This window comes from Sus scrofa, chromosome X, assembly GCF_054392235.1.
Source record: "Sus scrofa isolate SSC_HxYL_T2T_F1_AM1 chromosome X, Sscrofa_HxYL_maternal_Yorkshire_Landrace_v2.0, whole genome shotgun sequence".
NCBI lineage: Eukaryota > Metazoa > Chordata > Mammalia > Artiodactyla > Suidae > Sus > Sus scrofa.
In genome coordinates this window covers 68,962,503-68,988,231 of record NC_139401.1, presented here as the reverse complement: position 1 = coordinate 68,988,231, position 25,729 = coordinate 68,962,503, and the positions used below count along the sequence as shown (strand labels likewise).

The window sequence follows — 25,729 nt, the reverse complement described above, 5'->3', positions numbered from 1 at the left end:
CCATAGTGGTGTACCAGTTTACATTCCCGCCAACAGTGCCAGAGGGTTCCCTTTTCTCCACACCCCCTCCAGCATTTGTTATTTGTGGGCTTATTAATGATGGCCGTTCTGACTGGTGTGAAGTGGTATCTCACGGTAGTTTTGATTTACATTTCTCTAATAATCAGGAATGTGGAGCATTTTATTATGTGCTTGCTGGCCATTTGTATATCTTCCTATTCAGGTCTTTTGCCCATTTTTCCATTGGGTTGTTGCTTTTTTTGATGTTGAATTGTGTAAGTTGTTTGTATATTTTAGAGATTAAGCCCTTGTCAGTTGCATCATTTTAAACTATTTTCTCCCATTCTGTGAGTTGTCTTTTTGGTTTCTTTTTGGATTCCTTTGCTGTGCAAAAGCTTGTCCATTTGATTAGGTCCCATTGGTTTATATTTTTATAAGGAAATTAAAGAAGATGTAAAGAAATGGAAAGATATTCCATGCTCCTGGATTGGAAAAATTAATATTGTAAAAGCTTGTCCATTTGATTAGGTCCCATTGGCTTTTATTTCTGTTGTTTTGGGAGATTGACCTGAGAAAATATTTGTAAGGTTGATCAGAGAATGTTTTGCCTATGTTCTCTTCCAAGAGTTTGATGGTGTCTTGTCTGATATTTAATGCTTTCAGCCATTTTGAATTTGTTTTGGTGCATGGCGTGAGGGTGTGTTCTAGTTTCATTGATGTGCATGCAGCTGTCCAGGTTTCCCAGCAATCTTGCTAAAAAGACTGTCTTTTTCCCATTTTATTTTCTTGCCTCCTTTGTCAAAGATTAATTTACCGTAGGTGTCTGGGTTTATTTTGTACCAGTACCACACTGGCTTGGTCACTGTTTCTTTAATATTGCCTGAAGTCTGGGAGAGTTATGCCTCCTGCTTGGATTTTGTTCCTCAGGATTGTTTTGTCAATTATGGGTCTTTTGTGGTCCCATCTAAATTTTGGATTGTTTGTTCTAGTTCCGTGAAAAATGTCATGGGTAACTTGATAGGGATTGCACTGAATCTGTAGATTGCTTTGTGTACTGTAGCCATTTTTACAATATTAATTTTTCCAACTCAGGAGGGTGGAATATCTTTCCATTTCTTTACATCTTCTTTAATTTCCTTGATTAATGTTTTATAGTTCTCAGCATATAAGTCTTTGACCTCCTTGGTCAGATTTATTTCCAGGTATTTAATTTTTTGGGAGTGCAATTTTAAAAGGTATTGTATTTTGGTATTTCTTTTCTAATATTTCATTGTTAGTATACAGAAATGCGGCTGATTTCTGAATGTTAATCTTATATCCTGCTACTTTGCTGAATTTGTTGATCAGTTCGAGTAGTTTTTGGGTTGAGTTCTCAGGGTTTTCTATATATAGTATCATGCCATCTACATAGAGTGACAATTTTATCTCTTCCAATTTGGATACCTTTTATTTCTTTTGTTTGTCTGACTGCTGTGGCTAGGACTTCCAATACTATGTGGAATAAAAGTGGTGAGAGTGGGCGTCCTTGTCTTATTCCAGATTTTAGTGGAGGCTTTCAGCTTTTCTCCATTGAGTATTATATTTGCTGTGGGTTTGTCATAAATGGCTTTGATTATGTTACGGAATGTTCCCTCTATACCCACTTTGGTGAGAGTTTTTATCATAAATGGATGTTGGACTTTGTCAAATGCTTTTTCTGCATCTATTGAGATGATCATGTGGTTTTTGACTTTTCTTTTGTTTATGTGATGTATGACATTGATTGATTTGCATATGTTTAACCATCCTTGTGAGCCTGGGATGAATCCCCCTTGATCGTGGTGTATGATCTTTTGTGTATGTTTTTGGATTCAGTTGGCTAAAATTTTGTTGCGAATTTTTGCGTATATACTCATCAGAGATATTGGCCTATAGTTTTATTTTTTTGGTGGTATCTTTGTCTGGTTTTGTTATTAGGGTGATGGTGGTTTCATAAAATGTCTTTGGAAGTGTTCCTTCTTCTTCAACCTTTTGGAAAAATTTAAGAAAAATGGGTATCAGTTCTTCTTTCTGTGTTTGATAGAATTCTCCTGTGAAGCCATCTGGTCCTGGACTTTTGTTTGTAGGGAGTGTTTTATTATTATTATTATTATTACATATTCAATTTCATTTCCAGTGATCTGTCTACTCAATTGATCTCTTTCTTCTTGTTTCAATTTTGGCGGGCTGTATGTCTCTAGAAAGTTGTCTATTTCTTCTAGGTTGTCAAATTTGTTGGCTTATAATTGTTCATAGTAGTCTCTTTTTTTTTTTGTATTTCTGCAGTATGTGTTGTAATTTCTCCTCTGTCATTTCTTATTTTGTTTATTTGGGTTTTATCTATCCTCTTCTTGGTGAGTGTGGTCAGAGGTTTTGTCAATTTTGTTTACTTTTTCAAAGAACCAGCTATTGGTTTTATTGATATGTTTCTTTCATTTTTGAATCTCACTCATTGATTTCCTCTCTTATCTTTATGATTTCCTTCCTTCTGCTGAGTTTAGGTTTTGTTTGTTTTTCTTTTTATAATTCAATTAGGTGGTGGGTTAAGTTGTTGATTTGAGATTTTTCTTCTTTTTTGAGGAAGGCCTGTATCACTATGAATTTCTCTCTAAGCACTGCTTTTGCAGCATCCCATAGATTTTGGATTGTTGTGTCTTCATTATCATTTTTCTCGAGGTATTTTTTAATTTCCTTTTTTGTTTCCTCATTGACCCATTGGTTTTTAGTAGCATGTTATTTAGTCTCCATACTGTCAATTTTTTCTCATTTCTTTCTTGTGTGAGTTCTAGTTTAATGCCATTGTGGTCAGAGAAGATACTTGAAATAATTTCTATACTCTTAAATTTGTTGAGGTTAGTTTTGTGCCCCCTATGTAGTCAATCCTTGAGAATGTTCCATGTGCACTTGAAAAGAATGTATATTCTGATTTTTTTGGATGTAATGTCCTGAATATGTTGACTAAGTCTAACTTTTCTATTGTGTCCTTTAGGATCTCTGTTGCCTTACTGATTTTGTGTCTAGAGGATCTGTCCATTGATGTGAGTGAGGTGTTAAAGTCTCCTACTCTGATTGTATTCCCATCGATTTCTCCTTTTATGTCTGTTAGTATTTGTTGTATATATCTGGGTGCTCCTACATTAGGGGCATATATATTGACAATCGTAATATCCTCTTCTTGAATGTATCCTTTTATCATTAAATCGTGTCCTTCTTTGTCTTTCTTTATGGCCTTCATTTTAATGTCTATCTTGTCTGATAGGAGTTTTGCAGCTCCTGTTTTCCTGTCTTTTCCTAAATTCTCTTTAATTTTTTTTTTGTCCAGCAGTCACTCTTTAGCTGTGGCATGCATTTTTATGTAGTGATAGATGCTCAGCTCTCTGATGAATCCATTGATATCAACCCAATAAAAGCAGAGATCTGACTCACTGTATCATTGCAGATGGATGTGGTAAAAGTTCAGGTTCCCTTTCAAGACCTTCATGGTGAAAGGGAAGCACCAACCTGCATCACCTCATTGCTACCAGTGAGGTGTAATCTCAGTAACCCAATGACACTAGGGTGTGACTAAGTAGAGTTCTGATTTGTACTCCCTCACAATGTTTCATACTCCCTCATTGTTCCTGGGTGTGGGCAGAAGTTCAGTTACTTACCAGGTCCCATAGACATCAAAGGAGGATTGGCATGCTGACCAGCCTTGACTGACAAGGATGATTGATACCTGATTGCATAGGAGGCTCAGCTCCATGCCAGGCCCTGTTGCCACTATCCTGGTAGGGGAATAAGTATATTGCCTGCTTCTCCTAGACTGGGTTAGAAGATCAGCTTCTCCTTTGGCTCTGCCAATATCATCCTTGTGACGGAATCAGGAAGATGGAAAATGGAAGATCTCTCTTCATATCAAAACTATCCTGACAGGGGAATTTTATTTGTTATTTTATTTTATTTATTTTTGCTTTTTAGGGCTGCACTTGTGGCATATGGAAGTTCCCAGGCTAGGGGTCAAATTGGAGCTACAGCTGCTGGCCTATACCACAGCCACGGCAACATGAGATCCAAGCTGCATCTGCATCCTACACCACAGCTCACAGCAATGCTGGATCCTTAACCACTGAACGAGGCCAGGGATCAAACCTGTGTCCTCATGGATATTTGTCAGGTTCGTTTCCACTGTGCCACCACGGGAACTTCCTGACTGAGGAATTTTAGGATTGCCACAGGGAGGTTATAAAAAACATTCAGCTATTGTTTATGATTTCAGCTCCCTGGGGCTACAGTGAACCCCAAGCAGGGTAAAAGAAAGAGAACGGTGCCAAAGCATATCATAATTAAATTATAGAAAACCAGTGAAAGTGGGGGACAAAGACAAGAATTATCTCTAACTTCTCATGAAACAATGTAAGGCAGGATACAGTGGAACAGCATTTTTGATGAAAAAGGAAATCAATATGTGAATCCAGTATTCTCTATCAAAGAAAACTCCTATTAAAGTTAAGGTTAAGTAAAGATATTTTTGGTGAAAATCTGAGATAATTGTTTGTCAGCAGACCAGCTCTACAAGACAATTGGAAAATGAATTTATAAAAGAATAGAGTCCAGATATAGACCCAAACATATACAGTCAATGAGTTTAAACATAGGCACAAGGCAATTCAGTGAGTAAAAAGAAGTTTATTCAACAAATTATACTGGATCAAATGGATATCTGTATGAAAAAAATAATGACAAGCAACTCCTTACCTCACACTACTCACAAAACGTAATTTAATGGAACGTAGCTTCAATATGAAAACCTATGTTATAATATATCTAGAAGAAAGGAGAAAATATTTGTGACCATGGAGTTAATAGTTTCTTACCTAGAGCACAGAAAGCAAGACATACAAAAGAAAATAATAAGATAAATTATCCTTCATCAAAATTGGAACGTTTTCTTTCTCAAGGACACTATTAGGAAAACAGAAAGCAAGGGACATGTTGGGAAAGAATATGTTGAACACATATATCAGATGAAGAATTTGTTTTCAGAATACAGAGAACTCATATATATGAATAAGTGTGAATGAATGGGTGTGAGTACACACAGATATACATATATTTACTTCCTCTGATATATATATATATAAAGTAAATTATATATAATAGAATAGTTATTTCCTCAGAGATATATATCTATCTCTGAGGAAGTAAATATTCCTACAGTGTTTTGTTATAAAAAGAAATATCAGCCCGTCTAGTCTGTGTGGAGAACAATATTAGCAAGAAATCCCAGACCCGATCAAACAGCCAAAGTAGAGTAAGAATCCTGGTAGATTTTACTAGAAAATTGTTTTCTATTTCTATTCCCAGTACCTATCTTTTAGTAGTTTTTGCTTTTGAAGTTGCCCATCAATACAAGGTCATATAGGAAAGCAGAGGGCATATTCTAAGCACAGTGGCCATACTCATTGAGTTTAAATCAGAGGTTCATAAAAATCTGTGTTAGATTCAATGCCCTGGACATTTTGAAATGTGACTGAGAGCATGTGATGACATTCATCATAAGCTTAAGTCTATCACAAACCACAATTGTGAAGAATGTTTCTCACTGGAGAAAGACTTCAGAATCCACTTCCTGGAACAGTTATTGAAGTAGACATTACAGAAGGGAATGGTAAGTACTTATTTGGGGGTGAGAGGGTAGATTGGGAAAACCTACAATGTAGATATTCAAATTATTCTCTAAAAGGACTCAGTGACTTTACTAAATTCATTTCAGAATGATAAATTTATATTTTGATCCCTACAGTTTCACTTAAACTGATTAAAGACTGTTGTTTACCCTATAATTTCTGAATTTACTGGTGATTTTTTTTTTTAGGGCCACACTTGCAGCATATGGAGGTTCCCAGGCTAGGGGGTCTAATCAGAGCTATAGCTGCCGGCCTACACCACAGCCACAGCAATGCAAGGTCCGAGTCATGTCTGTGACCTACACCACAGCTCATGGCAATGCCGGATTCTTAACCCACTGAAGAGAGGCCAGGGATTGAACCTGCAACCTCATGGTTACTAGTTGAATTCGTTTCCACTGCACCACAACAGGAACTCATGATAAGGATTTGAATAAACTTGCAATGAATAAAAAAGTGAGGAATTTCTATTTTGTGGCCGTTGTAGCTGATGTATAATAAAATTAATGTAAAATGTATATGCTTAAAATTTCATAAATACTAGTGAGATTATCCCTATCAGGTGCTAGTTGCTTGTATCTGACTAATCTGAAACCTAATATTGCTTGCTGTGAATTATGTCAGCCTCAGCACTAATTATACTGAACTGAAACCAGATAAAATTGCTCTATTCAATAAGCAGAAAGAAAAAAATGCAAAAAAAAAACTAGAGAGACACAACTCCCTTGCTTTTAAATGTCAGTGAGCACATTGGAATATAAACTTGTTAGGTATTAGGACAAGAACAGTCTATATTACTGGTGATTTGTGGTATGATTACTGCATATTTGAGCCTCTGGAAAAATTGAGACAATGTGAAAATTAGGGAATTTCCAGGCAGAGATATATTTTTAGAATATTAAAAATGAGATTTTAGTCTGCTAAACAGCCCTTCTGGAAATCAAATGCCTGACCATTAGAAGCTGTTGAATTTTTGTCCTGATGTGTGTATTTTTTGAGGTCAATTTGGACTCTTAAGACTGTCAAACTAAAAACTTTTTGAAAGCCTTGCTTGTTCCTTGAACTTGGAACACACGTCTATGGTCCTGCAACAAACATTATTTTCTGATGCCTAAGAAAGTCTCTTGCTTGGTTAGAATCCTGTATTCACATACGCTAATTGCCTGTACTTAGCTCTGTATCTGAAACCAAGTACTGTTTGCTGTGACAGTAAACTTCTTCAGTCTTAGCACTGGATGAAATTGCTCCACTCAATAAGCAGATTACTGTTGCAGATTTAGAACACCTCTCTGTGGGACCATAAACTGTGAAAATATCCTGTATGGACCATTTGGATCACATAAAAATGCCCACCGAAAAGGGCTTATTCTCTAAAGGGACTTTCCAAAATCTAGCTATTGAACGGCTCCTTATTTCTTACACAGAGATTGGTTGCATTTTTTTTTTAAGAAAAGAAACCACTTTATTAAAGTTTGTTCTTATCGCACACACAGAAATAATTGCATTCTTAACTTGTGATTCCAGTTGAAAGCTGTAAGCTGGTGGAGGGCATAGCACAGGATTGCGACTCCTCTACCTACCTATGGCAGATTAGACAGTTGATCCTTTTATGGAGATGACTGTGTCAACAGAAAAAAAATGCGCAACCTAAAAGTTGAAAATAATGTTTCATTTGGCAGGCAAAATTGAGACTTTAAGCCCTGAGGACAGCCTCTCAGTTAGCTCCAAGGGACTGCTCCAAAGTGGTAAGGGAGGAGCCAGGTGGTATAGGGTTTTTGCAACAAAAAGCAAGTAGTTGGAACTTCAAAAGATGATGATGATAATGATGATGATTGTCTTTTTAGGGCTGCACCCAAGGCATATGGAGGTTCCCAGGCTAGGGGTTGAATCAGAGCTGCAGCTGCTCGCCTATGCCACAGTCACAGCAATGCCAGATCCGAGCCGCCGTCTGTGGCCTACACCACAGCTCATGGCAACGCCAGATCCTTAACCCACTGAATGAGGCCAGGGATTGAACTCAAGTCCTCATGGATACTAGTCGGCTTCTTACCCCTGAACCACAACTGGAAGCCAGATTATTGTTAATTAAAGAAAACCAGGAGTTCCCATTGTGAGTGGGTTAAGGACCTGATGTTGTCTCTGAGGATGTGGATTTGATCCCTGGCCTTACTCAGTGGGGTAAGTAGCCGGTGTTGCCGCAAGCTGCGGCTTGGATCCTGTGTTGCCATGGCTGTGGCATAGGCCTCAGTTGCAGTTCCGATTCAACCCCTAGCATGGGAACTTCCATAGACCACAGATGTGGCCTTAAAAAAAAAAAGAAAACCAGACATTTCAAGTTAATGAGTTTAGTGCTTTTCTATATATAAGAAGATGCAAGAGTTCAGGCTCATTGGACTCATTCCTTTGATATACTTCTTAACTATCTGGGGCCAGTATCCTGTTTCTCTCCATCCTGCATCCCCTCAGGGTATACAGTTGGGCCAGCTGCAGTGACTGATAGATTGATGGCTACAACATCCTTTGTTTACTTGTATGGTAGGCAACATTTTTCATCCACAGCTGGATGCTATTTTTGACTGGCAGTTTTTGACTTTCTAGATTAGTTGCACTTTGCAGCACTGGACTGGTAGCCTGACTACTTTCTCACCTTTCTCTTGGTACTCACACCTTCATCAAGCACTTTGTTTATTCAATACAGGAGTCTCCAGAATGGCATTGCTCGTTTCGAGGCTTCTCACTGGATAAATGATCAGGACAAATGGAGTAAAGGTCATATAAAAACTTGAAAGTTATTGAAAATTAAGAATTTGGTTAGCGCATGATCTGGCTAAGTCATATATTTCTGTTTTCTGTGAAAATGCTTGGTGCCTCTTTCATAAAACTCATCCAGGTGAATGATCCCTGGATGAGATAAAAATACTGGAGCAAAGTAAATTATGATTACTGAATAATACACACTGACTTTATATAAGAAATAAAAAAACAACAGGCACTGAAGGAAACGTAGGAGTTGGATTGGGTTTGGAGTGGGTGGGTGGATAAAGCATTAGAGACTTTTATTTTTCAGAACTACTCCTGACAGCTTTATTCCCCACCGTCAATAAAAGCATCAATGTTTTATCTTCAAAGTTGCTGAGAGTGCTTTGAATTCAAACAGAATGCAGAGCCTAAAATCACACCTGACCATGCTGACTATGAGACAGAAGATGGTATCTTGCTGCATTTTCTATGCAGAGTACCACCAGATGTGGTTCACACTCACAAAGCAGATGATCTGATGTCATGGACAAGCAAAACTGTTTGTAACTGATCAACTTCAGACAGTCTCCTTATAAAACCAAGGACTAAACTGAGTTAATTAGATCAGATTAGGGCAGAAAGTCACCTTGTGGGAAGCCACATTAGGGGCCCATATGATCAGCTCCCAGTAAAAACCTTGGCATTCAGTCTCTAATGAGCTTCCCAGTAGATGATGTTTCACAGGTATTGTCACAATTCACCATTGGAGAAATTAAGTGTATATGGTGAGAAATCTCTCAAAGAAGACTCTTGGAAGCTTGTACTTGGTTTCCTCTAGCCTTTAACCTGTAGGCATATTCCCTTTGCTAATATTTATTTGTATCCTTTCACTATAATACATCTTGGTTGTCATTATGACTACATGCTGAGTCCTGTGATCAGTAGTAAAACTCTGAATTTAAAAGTCGTCTGGAATGCCCCATACAGTGAATGTTCAAAAGGACTTACTACAGGATTTTCATTTGTATGAAGCTTTATTCTGGATTGGGTGATATCAGGAGGTGGAGGCAATTCTATGACTTCATACTTTTAAAATGTGTTATATAAAAATAAGGATGATTAAAATAAGGCTAAAATTAGAGTTCCCTTTGTGGTTCAGTGGGTTTAGGACCTGACATTGTCTCTGTGAGAATGCAAGTTCAGTTCCTGGCCTCTCTCGGTGGGTTAAGGATCTCATTTTGCTGCAAGTTTCAGGGTAGGTCTCAGAGGCACCTGGAGATGGGGGTGTTGCCATGGCTGTGGTGCAGGTCTGATTCTACCCCTGGCCCGGGATCTTCTATATGCCACAGATGTGCCATAAAAAGAAAAAAAAATGAGGCTAAAACTAGTTCATAAATTGGTATCCTTTACTCCTACTGGCCAGGATAGGGGCAGGTTTTGGTCATTTTTGTGCTTTGAACAATAACCATGTATTTTTGTTGTTGTTCAGACATGATTACTAAGTAGTGTCCTTTTATCTTGATCCATTTATTGTCACAGCATGGCCATCTCTTATGTTGGTGTTGTAAGATTTTTTATATTCAACAGAAAACACCAAGAATTACCTGTATGCTAGGCCAGCTCCTACTGCTTTTCTTTTTTCAGATTTATGATATGATATGTAGCAATTTTTCTGTTTGGGGAATTCTTTTTATATATTTTCCTAGACGATTTTTTAAAAATAAATTTAACTAGTCTAGGTGAATGAGAAAAGGGACTCAGGAGACCTGTGATTTATTTCCAACATTATTACTGATTCACCATATGACCCAAGGCATCCTTTTCCAGGTGGAGAAACTAGAGAGGAAAATATGCTATGAAGATTTTATAATAAAACTCTCAAGTTCCAACAAAAAGACATTTATAAATCACACTTAGAAAAAGACTGGGAGTGCTCTTTGAAAAATAAGCAATTGAAAAGTAAGTAATTTCTATCTATGAGTTAGAAGTAAATGGTCTTTTATTTTCTTAAAGTTATTTTTAAGTGATAGTAAAGCCAGGGTGGGAAAGTTACAACATGAAAAATGAGCTGAATTTGCAAGTAAGTAGGGTTTTTCTTTTCATTATTTATTCATATGTGGTTAACAATAGGGACATCCACTAAATATGATGTAAGATGTAAGAACGGTGAGGCTTTGTCTATGGAAACAAATGTCCATTTGTTTATTTTTAGAAGATGTTATTGGGAAGTCAATTAGTGGGATAGTTGTTTTGGTAGTGAGTTGGTATGAGCATACTGGGGATTTAAAGGCCCAGTGAAAGCACTTGACATCTGTGCATGAAGTCAAACCTAGAGCCACACTGACTTGACATTTCCTTCATTCTACTATACAGATTCCAAGGGGGACATATTTGTATTAGCCACTGTATTAGCCATTTATCCAATTCACTGGAGATTTGGGGTTTTTTTGAAAACCCATGGATGACTTTCTCTAAACTTAATTATCTTGAAATAGATCTATATGATTTAACTTGCCCTGTATTTGGAGTGTCTACTTCCACGTAGCACACAGCTAAAGAGTCTATCTAGACAGAGAGATAAAAAAAAATAATCTACCAAAAAGTGTGTATCCATTACTTGTGTCACTATTCTAATTTAATGTAAGTTAAAGGGTCAACCAGTTTTTCTGATTTTTTTGTTGTTTTAAAATTAGAATTATTATAGAGCTAGGTAGGAGTTTTATTGTCAGCTAATTAAAGTTCTGTGATTTTTATAATAGAGGCAGAAATTTCCATAGCTAAGTGAAAGACAAGCTAAAGCAACCAGCACTGTTTGGAAATTGGTAATTTATGTTGTCCCTATGGAAATTTAGAGGAAAGAAATTTGCAAGGACAAAGTTATCAGTAGTTATTGAATTGTTACTGTGTGCCAAATAAAATGTTGTATAATTATAATGTGCATGTCATATTTTCATTTAGAGCAATATAGTAATTGCAACTAGAACTGTTAAGTTGAAACAGAGTAGTTCAATAGTGTTATTTGTGTTTCTCTCATTTTATTGGTGTATACTTAATTTACAATATTGTATTTGGATCTCATGAGAATTTGTGTCTTAGCCTTCTTAATTCTGTGAAAATAAGTTTCCTTTCTCATTCCATTAAGGCCTCAACATTGTCTCTATGAGGATGCAGGTTTGATCCCTGGCCTTGTTCATTGGGTTAAGGATCCAGCATTGCCACAAGCTATGGTATAGGTCAAAGATTTGACCCCTAGCTTGGGAACCTCCATTTGTTACAGGTGTGGCTGTTAAAAAAAAAGATAATTCTGAAGGCTGTTTATTGATATGAGAAGATACTTTTGATAAGAACCTAAAAGGGGAAAAATGGCAAGTATGGATGGGTCAATACAATATGAGCTCAGTTTTTCAAATTCTCTATTTGTTGTTCACACTCAAAGAGGAAAAGAAGGGAAGGCATCAATATATTCACATTAGTTCTCTCAGAATAGTGAGATTGCCAGTGTATTCATTATCTACCACAAGTCCCTTGTTCTCCAAATTTTCTAAAATGAGCTTGTATTATATTTATCAGAAAAGGAAAAGGAATTTTCTAATTGTGGAATTTTAAAAAGGAATACAAGTCTTAAAAACAATAATAACATATAAAAAATAAAAATACTATTTAAAACACACACACAAACATACAAAAAATAAAAAGGAAACAAGCAATATAGGGCTCATAACTATGAAACTAGGTAACTGACACAGGAGCCTGAAGCTTCATATATTATTTGAGCCTTCTACCTTCAGTCTAATTTAAATGTGTTTTAATCAAACACAGGCACACATGTGCACACACACAGGGACATAACTGAAGCTGTTAAATATTTATACGATATTCACCAAGGGAAACATCTTTTCTTTATATTTTATGTAAGTTTCTTGCTCCATCCTCCACACAGACAGCTTCTGGGAACTTCCAACTTCTGCGACTCTCGAACATGCATCTTTTAACCCAATAAAAAGAATTTCTTCCACTCCCATTTCTTCCCCTCACCCCCTCCTTTTTCCTCACTGTTATCAATTTTTTTAGGGCCCCACCTGCAGCATATGGAAGTTCCCAGGCTAGGGGTCAAATCGGAGCTCTAGCTGCCTACACCACAGCTCATGGCAACGACAGATCCCCGAACCACTGAGCTAGGCCAGGGATCGACCTACATCCTTATGGATCCTAGTCTGGTTCATTACCACTGAGCCATGACAGGATCTCTTCAAGAAAGTTTTTTAAGTGGAAATTTGGATGTGTGGAAAGTAACACAGGTACCACATCAACTATAAAACAACCAGCCACCCATCCTTAGAAACCTATCATATAAAAGGGAGGCTATGTGGTAGAGTGAGAAGCACTACAATAATACTGTTTGTAGTTTTCTATATAAACACATACATGCACATCTAAAAACCTGGAAAGAAATAAACTAACATTCTATGATTATTTCTGTGATTATTACACAAAGTGACTGTTAAATTTGGAATATAATAACAAACATTCTTTAAAATAAAAATCTTTAAGTTCTATGTGGTCAGTATTGAAGTATGGACAAGAAAAACCTAGCTGTGTCCCCTACCCTAGGAAATTTTTAATGCCACATGGCATTCCATCTTGTTAATACATTATCATGTCTTTTTATTTTTTTCCCTACTGCCAAGTCATTGAATATTTCCAGTTTATTCAGAATTTCAAGCAAATATTTTGTTTTTCAGGGATATTACTTCACATTTGCATATTCTTTTGTTTTATCTCCAAAAGAGCCAGCACAGAGAAAGGGTATTTTGCAATTCAGCAGCAGTCTTCTGGGATATTGATAATCCAGGTATAAAGTTAACTAGTCACACATATATAACTGTGGGCACTAGTCCCCATAGGTCCTCCTTTATCCCCACCCTTGTTCCATCTCATTTTACTCTTCCTAGGAAATGTTATCAGAGTTGATACCATTTTAAACATATGGACAGTCTTCACAGAGATTTTGAAAATCCAAAATTAGCAAATAAAAAAATCTCCAGGGAATCAACATGTCTAAAGATGTTCATTGTTAATATTTTAGTATTTTACCCTTTCTCTCTTCTACGTGTACTTGAATATAAAAAGATCTCCCCACCCACCCATGTGTCCTTAACAGTGGGAGATAAGATACTTTCAGTGGGTTCAGGACATTTCTTTTGTTTGTTTTTTGTTTTTATAATTGCTGGTAACGTTATAGCTGCAAACTTAAACTCTTTTGGAGTTTTAAAACTAATATTTTTTTAAACAGAATAAAAGGAAAGCATGTATGTTATTGAAAAGGTTACCGAACCTCTAATGGTGGTCATCCCTATTAGATCTATTAATTTTCCATATAATAGAGGCTTGGAAGTCACGTTTCATGCCTGTACTTTTTGCTTTTCTAAGGTAAATTTTCTCAGGCTTGCTTAAGAGCTACATTAATTTCAGCCCGCCCCTCCCCCACTAGATGGTCCTTCACCCCTCCCGTCAAGACATTTTGGAGCTGATATCTCTAGGAAGGGGGATGGCGGTGGCAGTGTGATGGACCTAATCATTCATTGGACAAAAGTTTGTCAATCACAGCTACTCAACAAATAAGGTGAACCTCGAAGCAAAAAAAAAAAAAAAAAAAAAAAAAAGAATTTAGAGGGTCATCTTCCGCACAATCGGCTTGAGACTCTTCCTCCTTTGGCTCAGGCATCTGGTGGGAAAGGCGAGTTAGTGGGAAGTTCCTGCTGCAGCCTTACGCCTGCTCCGGTAGCTCGCCAGCCTGCCGCTCCACTGCTTTCCAACTCTTCCGTCCAGCTTCCACAGCAGCCGCAGCCGCTTCCGCTTCCACTTCTGCCTCCATCTTAGCCCGTGCGGGTGCACGCGTCCCAACCTGCAGCGGTCTCCTCCACTTAGGTGAGTCTTTGCTGGTCACAGAGCTAATGATGGAAGAGTTTGGGGAACAGGGCGCAGCCGGTCCCTTAATCGGTGCGGCGGTGCAAGCCTCTCCCCAAGCCTTAATGGGGTACTCCTTAGATGAGGACTTTATTGAGAGCCTGCCTCTGGCAGTTAAGTATCGAGTGTACGCTCTCAAAAAGCTTCAGGTCAAATCTGCAGGCCTAGAAGCCAAGTACTTGAGGGAATTTCATTCCATCGAGAGGAAATTTGCCGGCATATATGGGCCCTTATTGGAAAAGAGGCGCCAGATCATCAATGCGCTCTACGAGCCCACAAAAGAGGAGTGTGAGGTGAAGTCCAAGGCCGAGGACTATGATGCTAATGAGGTGGAAGATGATTGTAATGCTCAGATGCAGGGTCCAGAGGAGAATCCGGAGTATGAAGACTTGGAGGAATATTGCGAGCAAGATTTCGAAGATATGGAGGAACACTTTGGGGAGTATGAAGGACTCCAGGGACATAATGTGGACGGAGAGAAAGAGGAACCTACAGGGATCCCCAATTTCTGGCTCATGGCTTTAAAGAACGTCGAGGAGGTCTCTCCCTTGATTCAGAAATATGACGAGCCCATTCTGAAACTCTTGCGGGACATGAAAGTCAAGTTTTCAAAACCCAACGAGCCACCCTCCTTCACTCTGGAATTTCACTTTGAACCTAACGACTACTTCACAAATGAAGTGCTGACCAAAACTTATACGCTCAAATCTAAGCTCCATTACTCTGACCCCCACCCCTTTAGGGGATCTGCAGTGGAGCATTGCAATGGCTGCAAGATAGATTGGAAGGAGGGGAAGAACATCACTGTGCAAAGGGTCCTGAAGAAGCAGAGGCACAAGTTTTGGGGACTAATGCGCACTGTGACTCAGGAAATTCCCCGAGAATCCTTCTTCAACTTCTTCAGTGCTCTCCGGTGGGGTCTGGATGCAGATGAAGATGAGGAGGACGTCTTCATTGCTCACACTTTGCGCACCTTTGTCATCCCAAGAGCTGTGTTATACTTCACAGGAGAAGCGCTTGAGACTGAGCAAGAGGGGGTGATCAGGGAATGTAATGACCTGTTTTATGACAAAGTCACTCATGAAAACGGGGTGGCTGTTGTTGAGGGTGCTAAAGATCAATGCCTGGACTCTCAGGCAGAAGATATTGATCGCTAAAGCAGGGAGGTTGGTGTAAGTTTGGTTCCCAGGTTAAGAGCCTGAATTTGCAATAACCAAAACTTAACTGTAAGTTACTTACAGTCTTAACCCTGTTGTCTCTTCCTGGTAGTCTCAGTATAAAACAAAGTCCAAATATATTTAGCACTTCATTCCATCTAGCACTCCAGTAGTGTAAACTTTTAAAAAAATCTAGATGGCAGTGAATTCACTAAGCATGTGAATACCTTACTATTGTGAATCCATGAGTTTTGTCAGATTGGTATTAGTTTCTAACCATGAAAATTTATCAGACCTTATAACTGAGGTATATCTATTTGGAGATTTCTTTTTTCCTTGGAAAAAGCAAAGCGAGGTTGCCCCTGTTCCCCAGCCTTCTTGGTGAATGGTCTTTATTCTGCTTGCACTAGCTGTGCCTTCATCTCTTTGTTATAGTAATGCAGCAAATTATACTAGAATACACTTGATTTATAATTTGAGAAACCACTAGCATAAGAAAAAACATTTGCAGTAAATCCACATTTATCATTGACTGTTAGCTTGTTTACAGGCTCCTGTATTTTATGTGATATAGTGATCTACTCAGAAACTCAGTTGTATTATTGTTTATCAGTGAGGCAGAGTTAAAACTGATATAGGTAGAGTTTTTCCTGAATCCTGCCATAAACTCTACCATGAACTTCTGCAAAGCGGGGATTAAAGTATGCATTTTCTTTTCTGGAATGTTGCTCTCTTTCATGAAAATTATATGATTGGTTAAGTCTTTTTTTCTTGCGTTTATTCATTCTAAAATAAAATTAATACAAATGTTAAGTACTATTTCTTCTGAGGGTATTGGAGTTAAGGATATGGCCTTAACCCTTTCAAGTACCAGGCGTAGGATTTGGTTGGGAGGTATTAGCAGATCTGACTTATCCTTTGTGTATAGTATGCAGTTCCTAGGACTTACCACATTTTCAAGTGTCCACGATGATGTTTTAATTCCTTTTGAAATCAGAAGAAAATTAATATAATATATAATAATAATGATGCATACATAAAAATTAATATACCCTGGATTATCTTTGTGTTCTACCAAAAAATATATAAAATATTATTCATTTATGTATATGTGAATGTCACAGAGGAAAGGGACCAGGAAGGTTAAGCTGCCTAGATTCCATGAAAATCATGATGAGGTCCTGGTCCATTAGAAATAAGTGAAGGAGGGAGGGCAAGAGTGATTGAGAGGGGTGGTAATGTGGCAAAGGAGAAGAAAAGAAGGAGGGGAAGAAGGAAAGAGAAGGAAAAGCACCAATGAGTTCATCAGGGAAAGGGGAATAGAGGGCCTCCAGGCTCTAGGAGACAGTGAATGTCCTAACTGGCCAGAAAGGAGAGGGTTAACAGAATGTTGGAGAGGTAGGGGTGGGGCCAGAGGGTGGTTTGGACCTGGCCTGGGAGAAATTAGAGTGGCTAGGGAAAAGGAAAAAGACTGGAGAGGACAGGGGAGGGGGAAAGGAAGGCAAAGATGTGAGATTTGGAGGAAAGAGAAGCAGAAGATGAAAGGGTGAAGTTTGTTAGAAATGAAAGAGCATTCCTTGGCTCGAGGTTGCTGAAGTTCAGGTTTTATGATTTTGATATATTTTGCAAAACATTAGTACCCTGCCCAGGAAGACAGACACAGAGAGGAACATTGGCCTGTTGTAAGTAATCTTTAATCATGTCCTTTCATTGCCAAAATACATATACATATGAATTCAGTATTTTTTATTTAGCACTTTATATTGTACTATTTCTGTGTGCCAGACACTGTTCTAAGCACTTTACAAATATTAACCTCTGTGATATTTATTTTATAAATGAAAAAGTAGTAAGTGTAGCTGAGAAGAATTAACTATAATACCAACTAATACTTTCCTCCAAACCCCATTTTAACTGCTTATACAATTTTTTACCCTTCTTTTATTTATTTATTTATTTTTGGCCATGCCCCTGGCATGTGGAAGTTCCTAGGCCAGGGGCTGAACCTGTGCCACGTCAGTGACCTGAGCCACGGTGGTGACAATGCCAGGTCCTTTAACTGCTACACCCCCTGGAAACTCCTGTATCCTGCTTTTTATTTATTTATTTATTTATTTATTGACCACCCCACGGTATATTGAGTTTCTGGGCCAGGGATCAGATATGAGCCACAGCTGCCACCTACGCTGTGGCTGTGGCAAGGCAGGATCCTTTAACCCATTGTGCTAAGCCAGGGATTGAACCTGCATCCTGGTGCTGCAGAGGTGTTGCTGATACCCTTATGCCATACCAGGAACTCCTATATCTTTCTTTTTAAAGAAAGAAACTTAGCATTATAGAATTGGTATTTTCCTGAATTTTAAAAGCATAATTGTTAATGATCATGTAGTATTCTAATGTATGAAAACATAATTTAACTGTTATTTTAATGTTCATTTGGTTTCTGATTTATATGATGAAATAGGCAAATATTCTGTTTTTTAATATTAAAACTTTTTATTCAAGTTCTTTTTTTCAAATTTGCCCTGAAAGGATTTTGCTAACTCTATGAGAGCTAAATGGCAAATCAGAAGGAGTCAAATCATTGATTATTAGTCAAAGGTTCAATGAGAAATATAGTCACTAGACTGTACCTTAGTTATTCACAAGCATAGTTACAAACCTTGGAGATGGTAAAAAAGTTGGAAATAGAAGGGGGATTTCTTTTATAACTGGGGATTGAAAAATCTGGCAAGGTAAATAATGGACACATAAGTGTATATTTAAATGATGCCCTAAGAAAAACAATATAATCAACAAAAATTAGAGACTAATTTTTTTTTCCTATCATTGTTCATGGTAACAAGTCAGTAGATAACTTTTTTAAATAAATCAGTAATTAAACATTAAGTTGTGTTTATAAATTAACAACTGGGGGAAAAAAGGCAAAATTTCCAAATTATCAAAAGAAAGATTTGAAACTAAGAAAATAAAGACGTATAATAAATAAGAAGGAAAAAAGATATACAGAAAACCTAAAACAGATATGGTTAGTGAAATAAGATGTAACATTTAACTCTCTCCTTTGTCTGGAAAGTGCTTCCTTAGATACTTTCACGGATATCTCACATCCTTTCAAATATCACTGTCTCAATGAGGCTTACCTTGACCACCACTATTTTAGACCGTATGTGCTTCATACATGTACTTACAATTTTCCCTTACCCAGCTTTGACTTTTCCCCATAGAAAATAACACCTTTTAACTCACTATGTGATTTGCTTATTTGTTATTTGAAGTGTTGTTTGTCCTTTAGCAGAAGAATATAAGCTCCGTGACAGTAGGGATTTTGTTCATTGATGTTCATTGATTTTTATTTTTGGCCATGCCTGTAGCATGTGGAAGTTCCTCAGGCCACTGCAGTGACAACACAGGATCTTTAACCCACTACTCCACAAGGGAACTCCAATGTTCATTGATCCTTATTCATCAATATATCCTAAGCACCTATAATGGTGCTTGGCACAAAGTAGATGCTCAGTAAGTATTCGTTAAATATATAAATCAATATCTGTCTTAGTAAATGTGAATGGGATAACTCATCTAGGAATTCATCCTACAAATATACTTTTGCAAAAGTACATGCTCAAGGATTTTTTTTTTTTTGTCTTTTTAGGGCTACACCTGTGACGTATTGAAGTTCCCAGCCACAGCCACGCCAGATTCGAGCCACATCTTGTGCAACCTACACCACAGCTTGTGGCAACACTGTATCCTTAACCTGCTGAGCAAGGCCAAGGAGGGAACCCACTGAGCCACAATGGGAACTCCCATCAAGGACATTTATTGTAGCACTGTTATACCAAAATAATGAGAAAATTTCAAGTCCATTGGTAAAGGTCTACCTATATAAATTATGGTCCACCAATACAATAGATAAACACTATGAGACAGCTATATACACCAACGAGGAACACTCTCTAAGGTAAAATGTTAAGTGAATATAGCAAGATGTTGAATACTATATTATACTATAATTTTTGAAAAATTAAAAAAGAATACAAAAGGATTTGATCACATATATATTGATCATATATTGATTCTGTACTCTTCTGGAAAGATACAAAACACTAGCAATGGAGGTTGCCTCTGTGGAGGAGAATGAGGACATAATGTTGGAAGGGAGACTTCCTCTTACTCTATGCTTTTATCATATGCATATAGATTTCATAGGCATAAAAAACTGGACCTCTGGGAAGGCTTTGAAGAGAGCTTAATAAAGAGGTTTGGATTTTTCTACCTAAAATATTGGGAGGCAACAAGGAGAGTCTCATACCAAGTGAAGTAAGTCAAAAAGAGAAAAACAAATACCGTATGATATCACATATGTGGAATCTAAAATATGGCACAAATGAAGCTATCTACAGAACAGAAACAGACTCACAGACATGGAGAACAGACTTGTTGCCAAGGGGGAGTGGGGTGGGAGTGAGATAGGTGGGGGATTTGGGGTTAATAGATATAAACTATTACATTTAGAATGGATAGGCAATGAGGTCCTACTGTACAGCACAGGGAACTGTATCTAATCTCTTGGGATAGAACATGATGGACGATGATATGAGAAAAATTGTATGTATAGATGAATGGGTCACTTTGCCATACAGAAGTAACTGGCACAACATTGTAAATCAACTATACTTTAATAAAAATAGATAATTTTAAAAAATAAAATAAAATATTGGGAGGAATTTGTTTCTGCTCTAGTTGCTTTGTTATTACTATGTGCATTCTTTTTTCTTTTACTTTTGTAGCTTTTTTCATTTTTTAAAGTTTTATTGAAGTATAGTTGATTTACAGTGTTGTGATAATTTCTGCTGTATAAGAAAGTGATTCAGTTATACGTATACACACATCCATTCTTTTTCAGATTTCTTTGCCTATATAGCTTATCACAGAATTCCCTGTGCTACACAGCAGGTCCCCAGTGGCCAGTCATTCCATAAGCCACAGTGTGCAAAAGCCAATCCCAAACCCCCAGTCCATCTCTCCACCTCCCACCTTCCCCTTTGGTAGCCATAAATTTGTTTTCAAGGTCTGCAAGTTTGTTTCTTTTTGACAAATAAGTTCATTTGTATCCTTTTTTTAGATTCCACATATAAGTGATATCATATCTTTCACTGTCTGTGATATCATTGTCTTTCACTGTCTGACTAATCCAATCAAAAATAGGCAGAAGATCTAAATATCTCTCCAAAGAAGACAAACAGATGGCTGAAAAACATATGAAAAGATGCTCAACATTGGTAATTATTGGAGAAATGCAAATCAAAACTACTATGAAGTACCACCTTGCACCAGCCAGAATGGCCACCATCAAAAAGTCTACAAAGAGGAGTTCCCACTGTGGTGCAATGGGTTAATGATCTGCTTGTGTCTGTGGTGGTGTCACTGTGATCTTGACCTGGCCCAGTGGCTTGGGGGGCAAGCATTGCTGAAGCTCTATGTAGGTCTCGGCTGTGTCTTGGATTTGATCTCTGGCCAAGGAATTTTCATATGCCACAGGTGTGGCTGAAAAAGAGAGAAAAAAGTCTACATGAGGTTCTACTGTACAGAACAGGGAACTATATCCAATCTCTTGGAATAGAACATGATGGAGGATAGTATGAGAAAATGAATGTATATATATGTATGAGTATGTCACTGTGCTGTACAGCAGAAATTGACATAACCAACTATAATATAAATAAATAAATAGAAACATATTCTACAAACAATAAATGCAGGACAGGTTGCAGAGAGAAGGAACCCTCTTACACTGTTGATGGGAATGTAAATTGGTACAACCACTGTAGAAAACGGTATGGAGGTACCTCAGAAAACTAAATATAGAACTACTGTATGATCCAGATATCTCACTCCTGAGCACCTTTCCAGACAAAACCATAATTCAAAGATACCTTCACTCCAATGTTTATTGCAGCACTATTTATAATAGCCAAGACATGGAAGCAACCTAAATGTTCATCAACAGAGGGATGGATAAAGAACATGCAGTACATATATACCATGGAATATTACTCAGCCATTAAAAATAATGAAATAATGCCATTTGCAGTAACATGGATGGACCTAGAGATTATCAAACTAAGTGAAGTTAGACAGTGAAAGACTATGTGCATTCTTAATGGCCTGTTTGCTTCCAAGACCAAAATGAGAAATAAGGCCTATTAAAATGTAAAGAGACTGAAGCCTGAGGTGGTAGAATTGTGTAAGACCCCTTTTAAAAATAGGAATATCTAATAATCCATATAACTTGTAGAGATAATGGGATAGCAAGAGTGTCTACCAAACTTATTTAGCAAAAATTGTAGCTAGGAGTCTCATGTGCGCATGGATACTGCAAAAGCCATTTTCCTTCACAATTAGTTCTCTTTAAAACTGATTGCTCTAGTCTGATTCTTTGATTCTCAAAGGATCTAGTACTCGAGCTGATATACTGGAGTATTAGAGTGTGTGCGTGTATTCCTTTGAAATCCAGTGCTTGATAAACAATTTATTTAACTCCTCTTTCCCTGGCATAATTCCATGAGTTTTATAGTGAGAAAACAACTGTGCTTGATTCTTACCTCACTCCTTGACTTAGTAGTTGTGTGATTTTTTTGATGATTATTTAACTTACCAAGTTCTGTTATCTGTGTGTAAAGTAGATTTAACAATACCTATTCTTATGTACATATATTTTTGTATTCCTAGGATATCTACCCCTGCTGACAAATACCCCTTTCTTTTTGGAAAATTACTTCTCTTCCCACTCCTAGAATTTTGGTTCTAATGGAGGTTGTGTCTCTGGCCACAGAAGTACTTATGTGACTCAAGCTAGTACCATCTGAGTAAGTATTCTACAAATTCAATTCAATCCCTGTCAAAATTCTTACAGTATTTTTTCTTACAGTATTTTTTGTAGAAATAGAAAAACCCATTATAAAATTCACTCAGACTCTCAAGGGAACCCAAATCTTGACAAAGAAAAACAGTTATAATAAAATATTGCATAATACTAGAGGACATCTGTCAATATTTTTTTTCAGATAGATTCTATGTGCATTAAACTTTCCAAGTCCTTGCTTATTTGAAAATATGTTTTCCTTTCACATGATTGATATTTTAATGATATAGAATTCTAGCCCCTTTCTCTGAATCTGGACTCAATCTACAGTAAAATGTTTATTCATGTGTTTTTTCACATTTTATAATTGGATTTTTATTGTGATAAAAAATATACATGACAGATAATTTACCATTTTAACTAAAGTGTAGAATTTAGTGGTATTTAGTATAGTTGCAATGTTGTGCAATGATTACCTCTATCTTTCTTTATAACTTTTTCATCATCCCTAATAGAAACTCTGTACCCATTAAACAGGTCCCCATTACCTCTTCCCCCAGTTCCTGGAAACCTCTATTATATCTTTTGTCTCTGTGAATTTGCCTATTCTAGGTACTACATATAAGTGTAATCATACAATATTTGTCTTTTTGTGTCTAGCTTATCTCATTTAGTGTAATGTTTTCAAGTTCATCCATGTTGTATCATATATCAGAATTTAATCCCTTTTTAAGAGTGAATAATATTCATTTGTATGTATATACTACATATTGCTTATTCATTTGTATGTTAATGGACTCTTGGATTTTCATTTTCTGACTATTGTGAATAATGCTCCTAAGAATATCAGTGTGCAAGTTTCTGAGTCCTTACCTTCTCTATCAGGTATATATCAGGTATCTGATATATATCAGGTAGTTCTATCAGGTATATACCTAAAAGAAGAATTCTATGTTTACTTTTTTATGGAACTGCCAAATTGTTTTCCACAGTGACCGCACCATAGTATATTCACATAAGCAATGCACTGGATTTCCAATTTATCTACATCTTCACCAAAAATTATTTTCAATTTTTAATAATAGCCATCCTAATGGATATGAAGTAGTACCTCACAGACACTTCAATTTTCTATTTTCTTAGTGAGATTAGTGATATTTAATATATTTTCATGTACTTCTTGGCCATTTGTATCTTCTTTGGAAAGAGTCTATTCATATGCTTTGTACATTTTTTAATTGGATTGTTTGATTTTCGGTTTTTGTTGAGTTGTAATAGTTACTTGCAAATGTTTTTCTTCCCTATTATGCAGGATTCCTCTTCACTCTCTTAATTTACCTTCAATGCATGAAAAGTTTTTCATTTTGATGCAGCCATATTTATCTGTTTTTCCTTTTGTCATCTGTGTTTTTAATGGTCATCTAACAAATAATCATAAAATATAAAAGCTACAGAGCCTTCTGTGTTTTATTCCAAGAGTTTCATAGTTTTAGCACTTATGTTTAGGTCTTAAGTCTATTTTCAATTAGTTTTTGTATATGGCATAAAGAGTCCAACTTCACTTGTTTTCATGTGTATATCCAGTTTCCTCAGCACCATATGTTGAGAAGACTGTCCTTTCTACATTGAATGGTGTTGGTACATTTTTCAAAAATTAATGTAAAACCCTGAACTGCCTGGGTTATATTTGGAATGGATGGGCAATGGGGCCCTACTGTACAGCACAGGGAACTGTGTGGGATTGGGTCATTTTGCTGTACAACAGGAACTGAAAAAACATTATAAATCAACTATATTTTAGTTTTAAAAAAATCAATGTAAAAGTTTATTTCTGGACTTTCTGTTCTGTTCCATTGGTCTGTATGACTGTTTGTGTCAGTACCATACTGTTTTGATTACTATAGCTTTGTGGTAAATTTTGTAATCAGAAAATGTGAGACCTCCCACTTTATTTTTCTTTTTCAAAATTGTTTTTTCTTTGTCAAGATTTGGGTTCTCTTGAGAGTCTGAGTGAATTTTATAATGGGTTTTTCCATTTCTACAAAAAATACTGTAAGAATTTTGATAGGGATTGAATTGAATTTGTAGATTGATTTGGGTAGTATTGTTATTTTTAGAATTTTAAGTCTTCCAACCCATGAACAAAGGATGTATTTCCATTTATTTATGTCCTTTAAAATTTCTTTCAGCAATATTTTGTAAGTTTTAGTGTACAAGTTTTTATTTTCCTCCTTAATTAAATTTATTCCTATTTTCATTTGATGCTATGGTAAATGTAATTGTTTCCATAATTTTCTTTTGTGACAATTCACTTCAAAGGAAAGAGACACAACTGGTTTTTGTGTGTTGATTTTGTATCCTGCAATAATTGTTGTTCATTTATTGTCTCTAAGAGTTTCTTCATGGAGTATCTAGAATTTGCTACATATAGTACCAAGCCATCTATGAACAGGATAATTTTACTTCCTTATTTCTAATTTGGATGTCTTTTGTTTATTTTTCTTGCTGAATATGTCTGCCAGAAAGTCTATTACTATGTTCAGTAGAAGTGGCGAAAATAGACATCCTTGTCTTGTTCCTGTCTTAGGGGACTTTTTTATTGTCTCCATAGTTTTGCTTTTTCTAGTCAAAATGTTATAATATATAGCCTTCTCAGGTGGGCTTCTTTCACTTAGTAATATGCATTCAATGTTCCTCTGTGTCTTTCAAGGCTTCATAGGTCAATTATTTTTAGTGCTGAAAAATATTATATTGTTTGGATATACTACATTTAACTATTGAAGGACATCTTGATTGCTTTTAAGTTTTGGAAATTATAAATAAAACTGCTATAAACATCTGTGTTCAGGTTTTATGTGGACATAGCTTTTCAGCTCCTTTGGGTAAATACTAAGGAGTGTGATTTCTTGATCTATGGTGAGAGTATATTTGGTTTTTAAGATACTACCAAAGTGTCTTTTAATGTGGCTGTACCATTTTACATTCCCACTTGATCGAATGAGTTCTTATCGCACTACATTCTCACCAGCCTTTGATATGTCCATGTTCCAAATTTTGGGCATTCTAATTGATGTATAATGGTATCTTCTTGTTGTTTAATTTGCATTTTTATGATGACATATGATTTGGAGTTCCTAAACTTCCCAAATCAGGAGAGAGGAATGAACATCCAGAACCATGAAGCCCCCTCCACCCCAAATAGACTAAATATAAAGAGATCTTCACCAAGATATTATAATCAAATTGTAAAAAATCAAACACAAGGAGAGGCTTTTGAAAGTAACAACAGGAAAAAAAAAACTATCTCATAC

At 36.6% G+C, this 25,729-nt stretch overlaps 1 protein-coding gene and 1 long non-coding RNA gene across 2 annotated transcripts in view; both read left to right on the top strand.

Annotated features, from left to right (window-relative positions):
* The window catches only part of LOC146394653 (uncharacterized), a 37,439-nt gene extending 12,184 nt beyond the window's left edge, over positions 1-25,255 (top strand). The window contains exon 2 of the long non-coding RNA XR_014835653.1: positions 22,286-25,255. This is a non-coding gene — a long non-coding RNA (uncharacterized LOC146394653). The remainder of the gene's footprint in view (positions 1-22,285) is intronic.
* Positions 14,096-16,363, top strand: LOC100525624 (nucleosome assembly protein 1-like 2). The gene has a single exon (XM_005654282.4). It carries the CDS (start codon positions 14,381-14,383, stop codon positions 15,548-15,550), a length of 1,170 nt encoding a protein of 389 aa, XP_005654339.3. The 5' UTR covers positions 14,096-14,380; the 3' UTR covers positions 15,551-16,363.
* Positions 25,256-25,729: the final 474 nt, after the last annotated feature.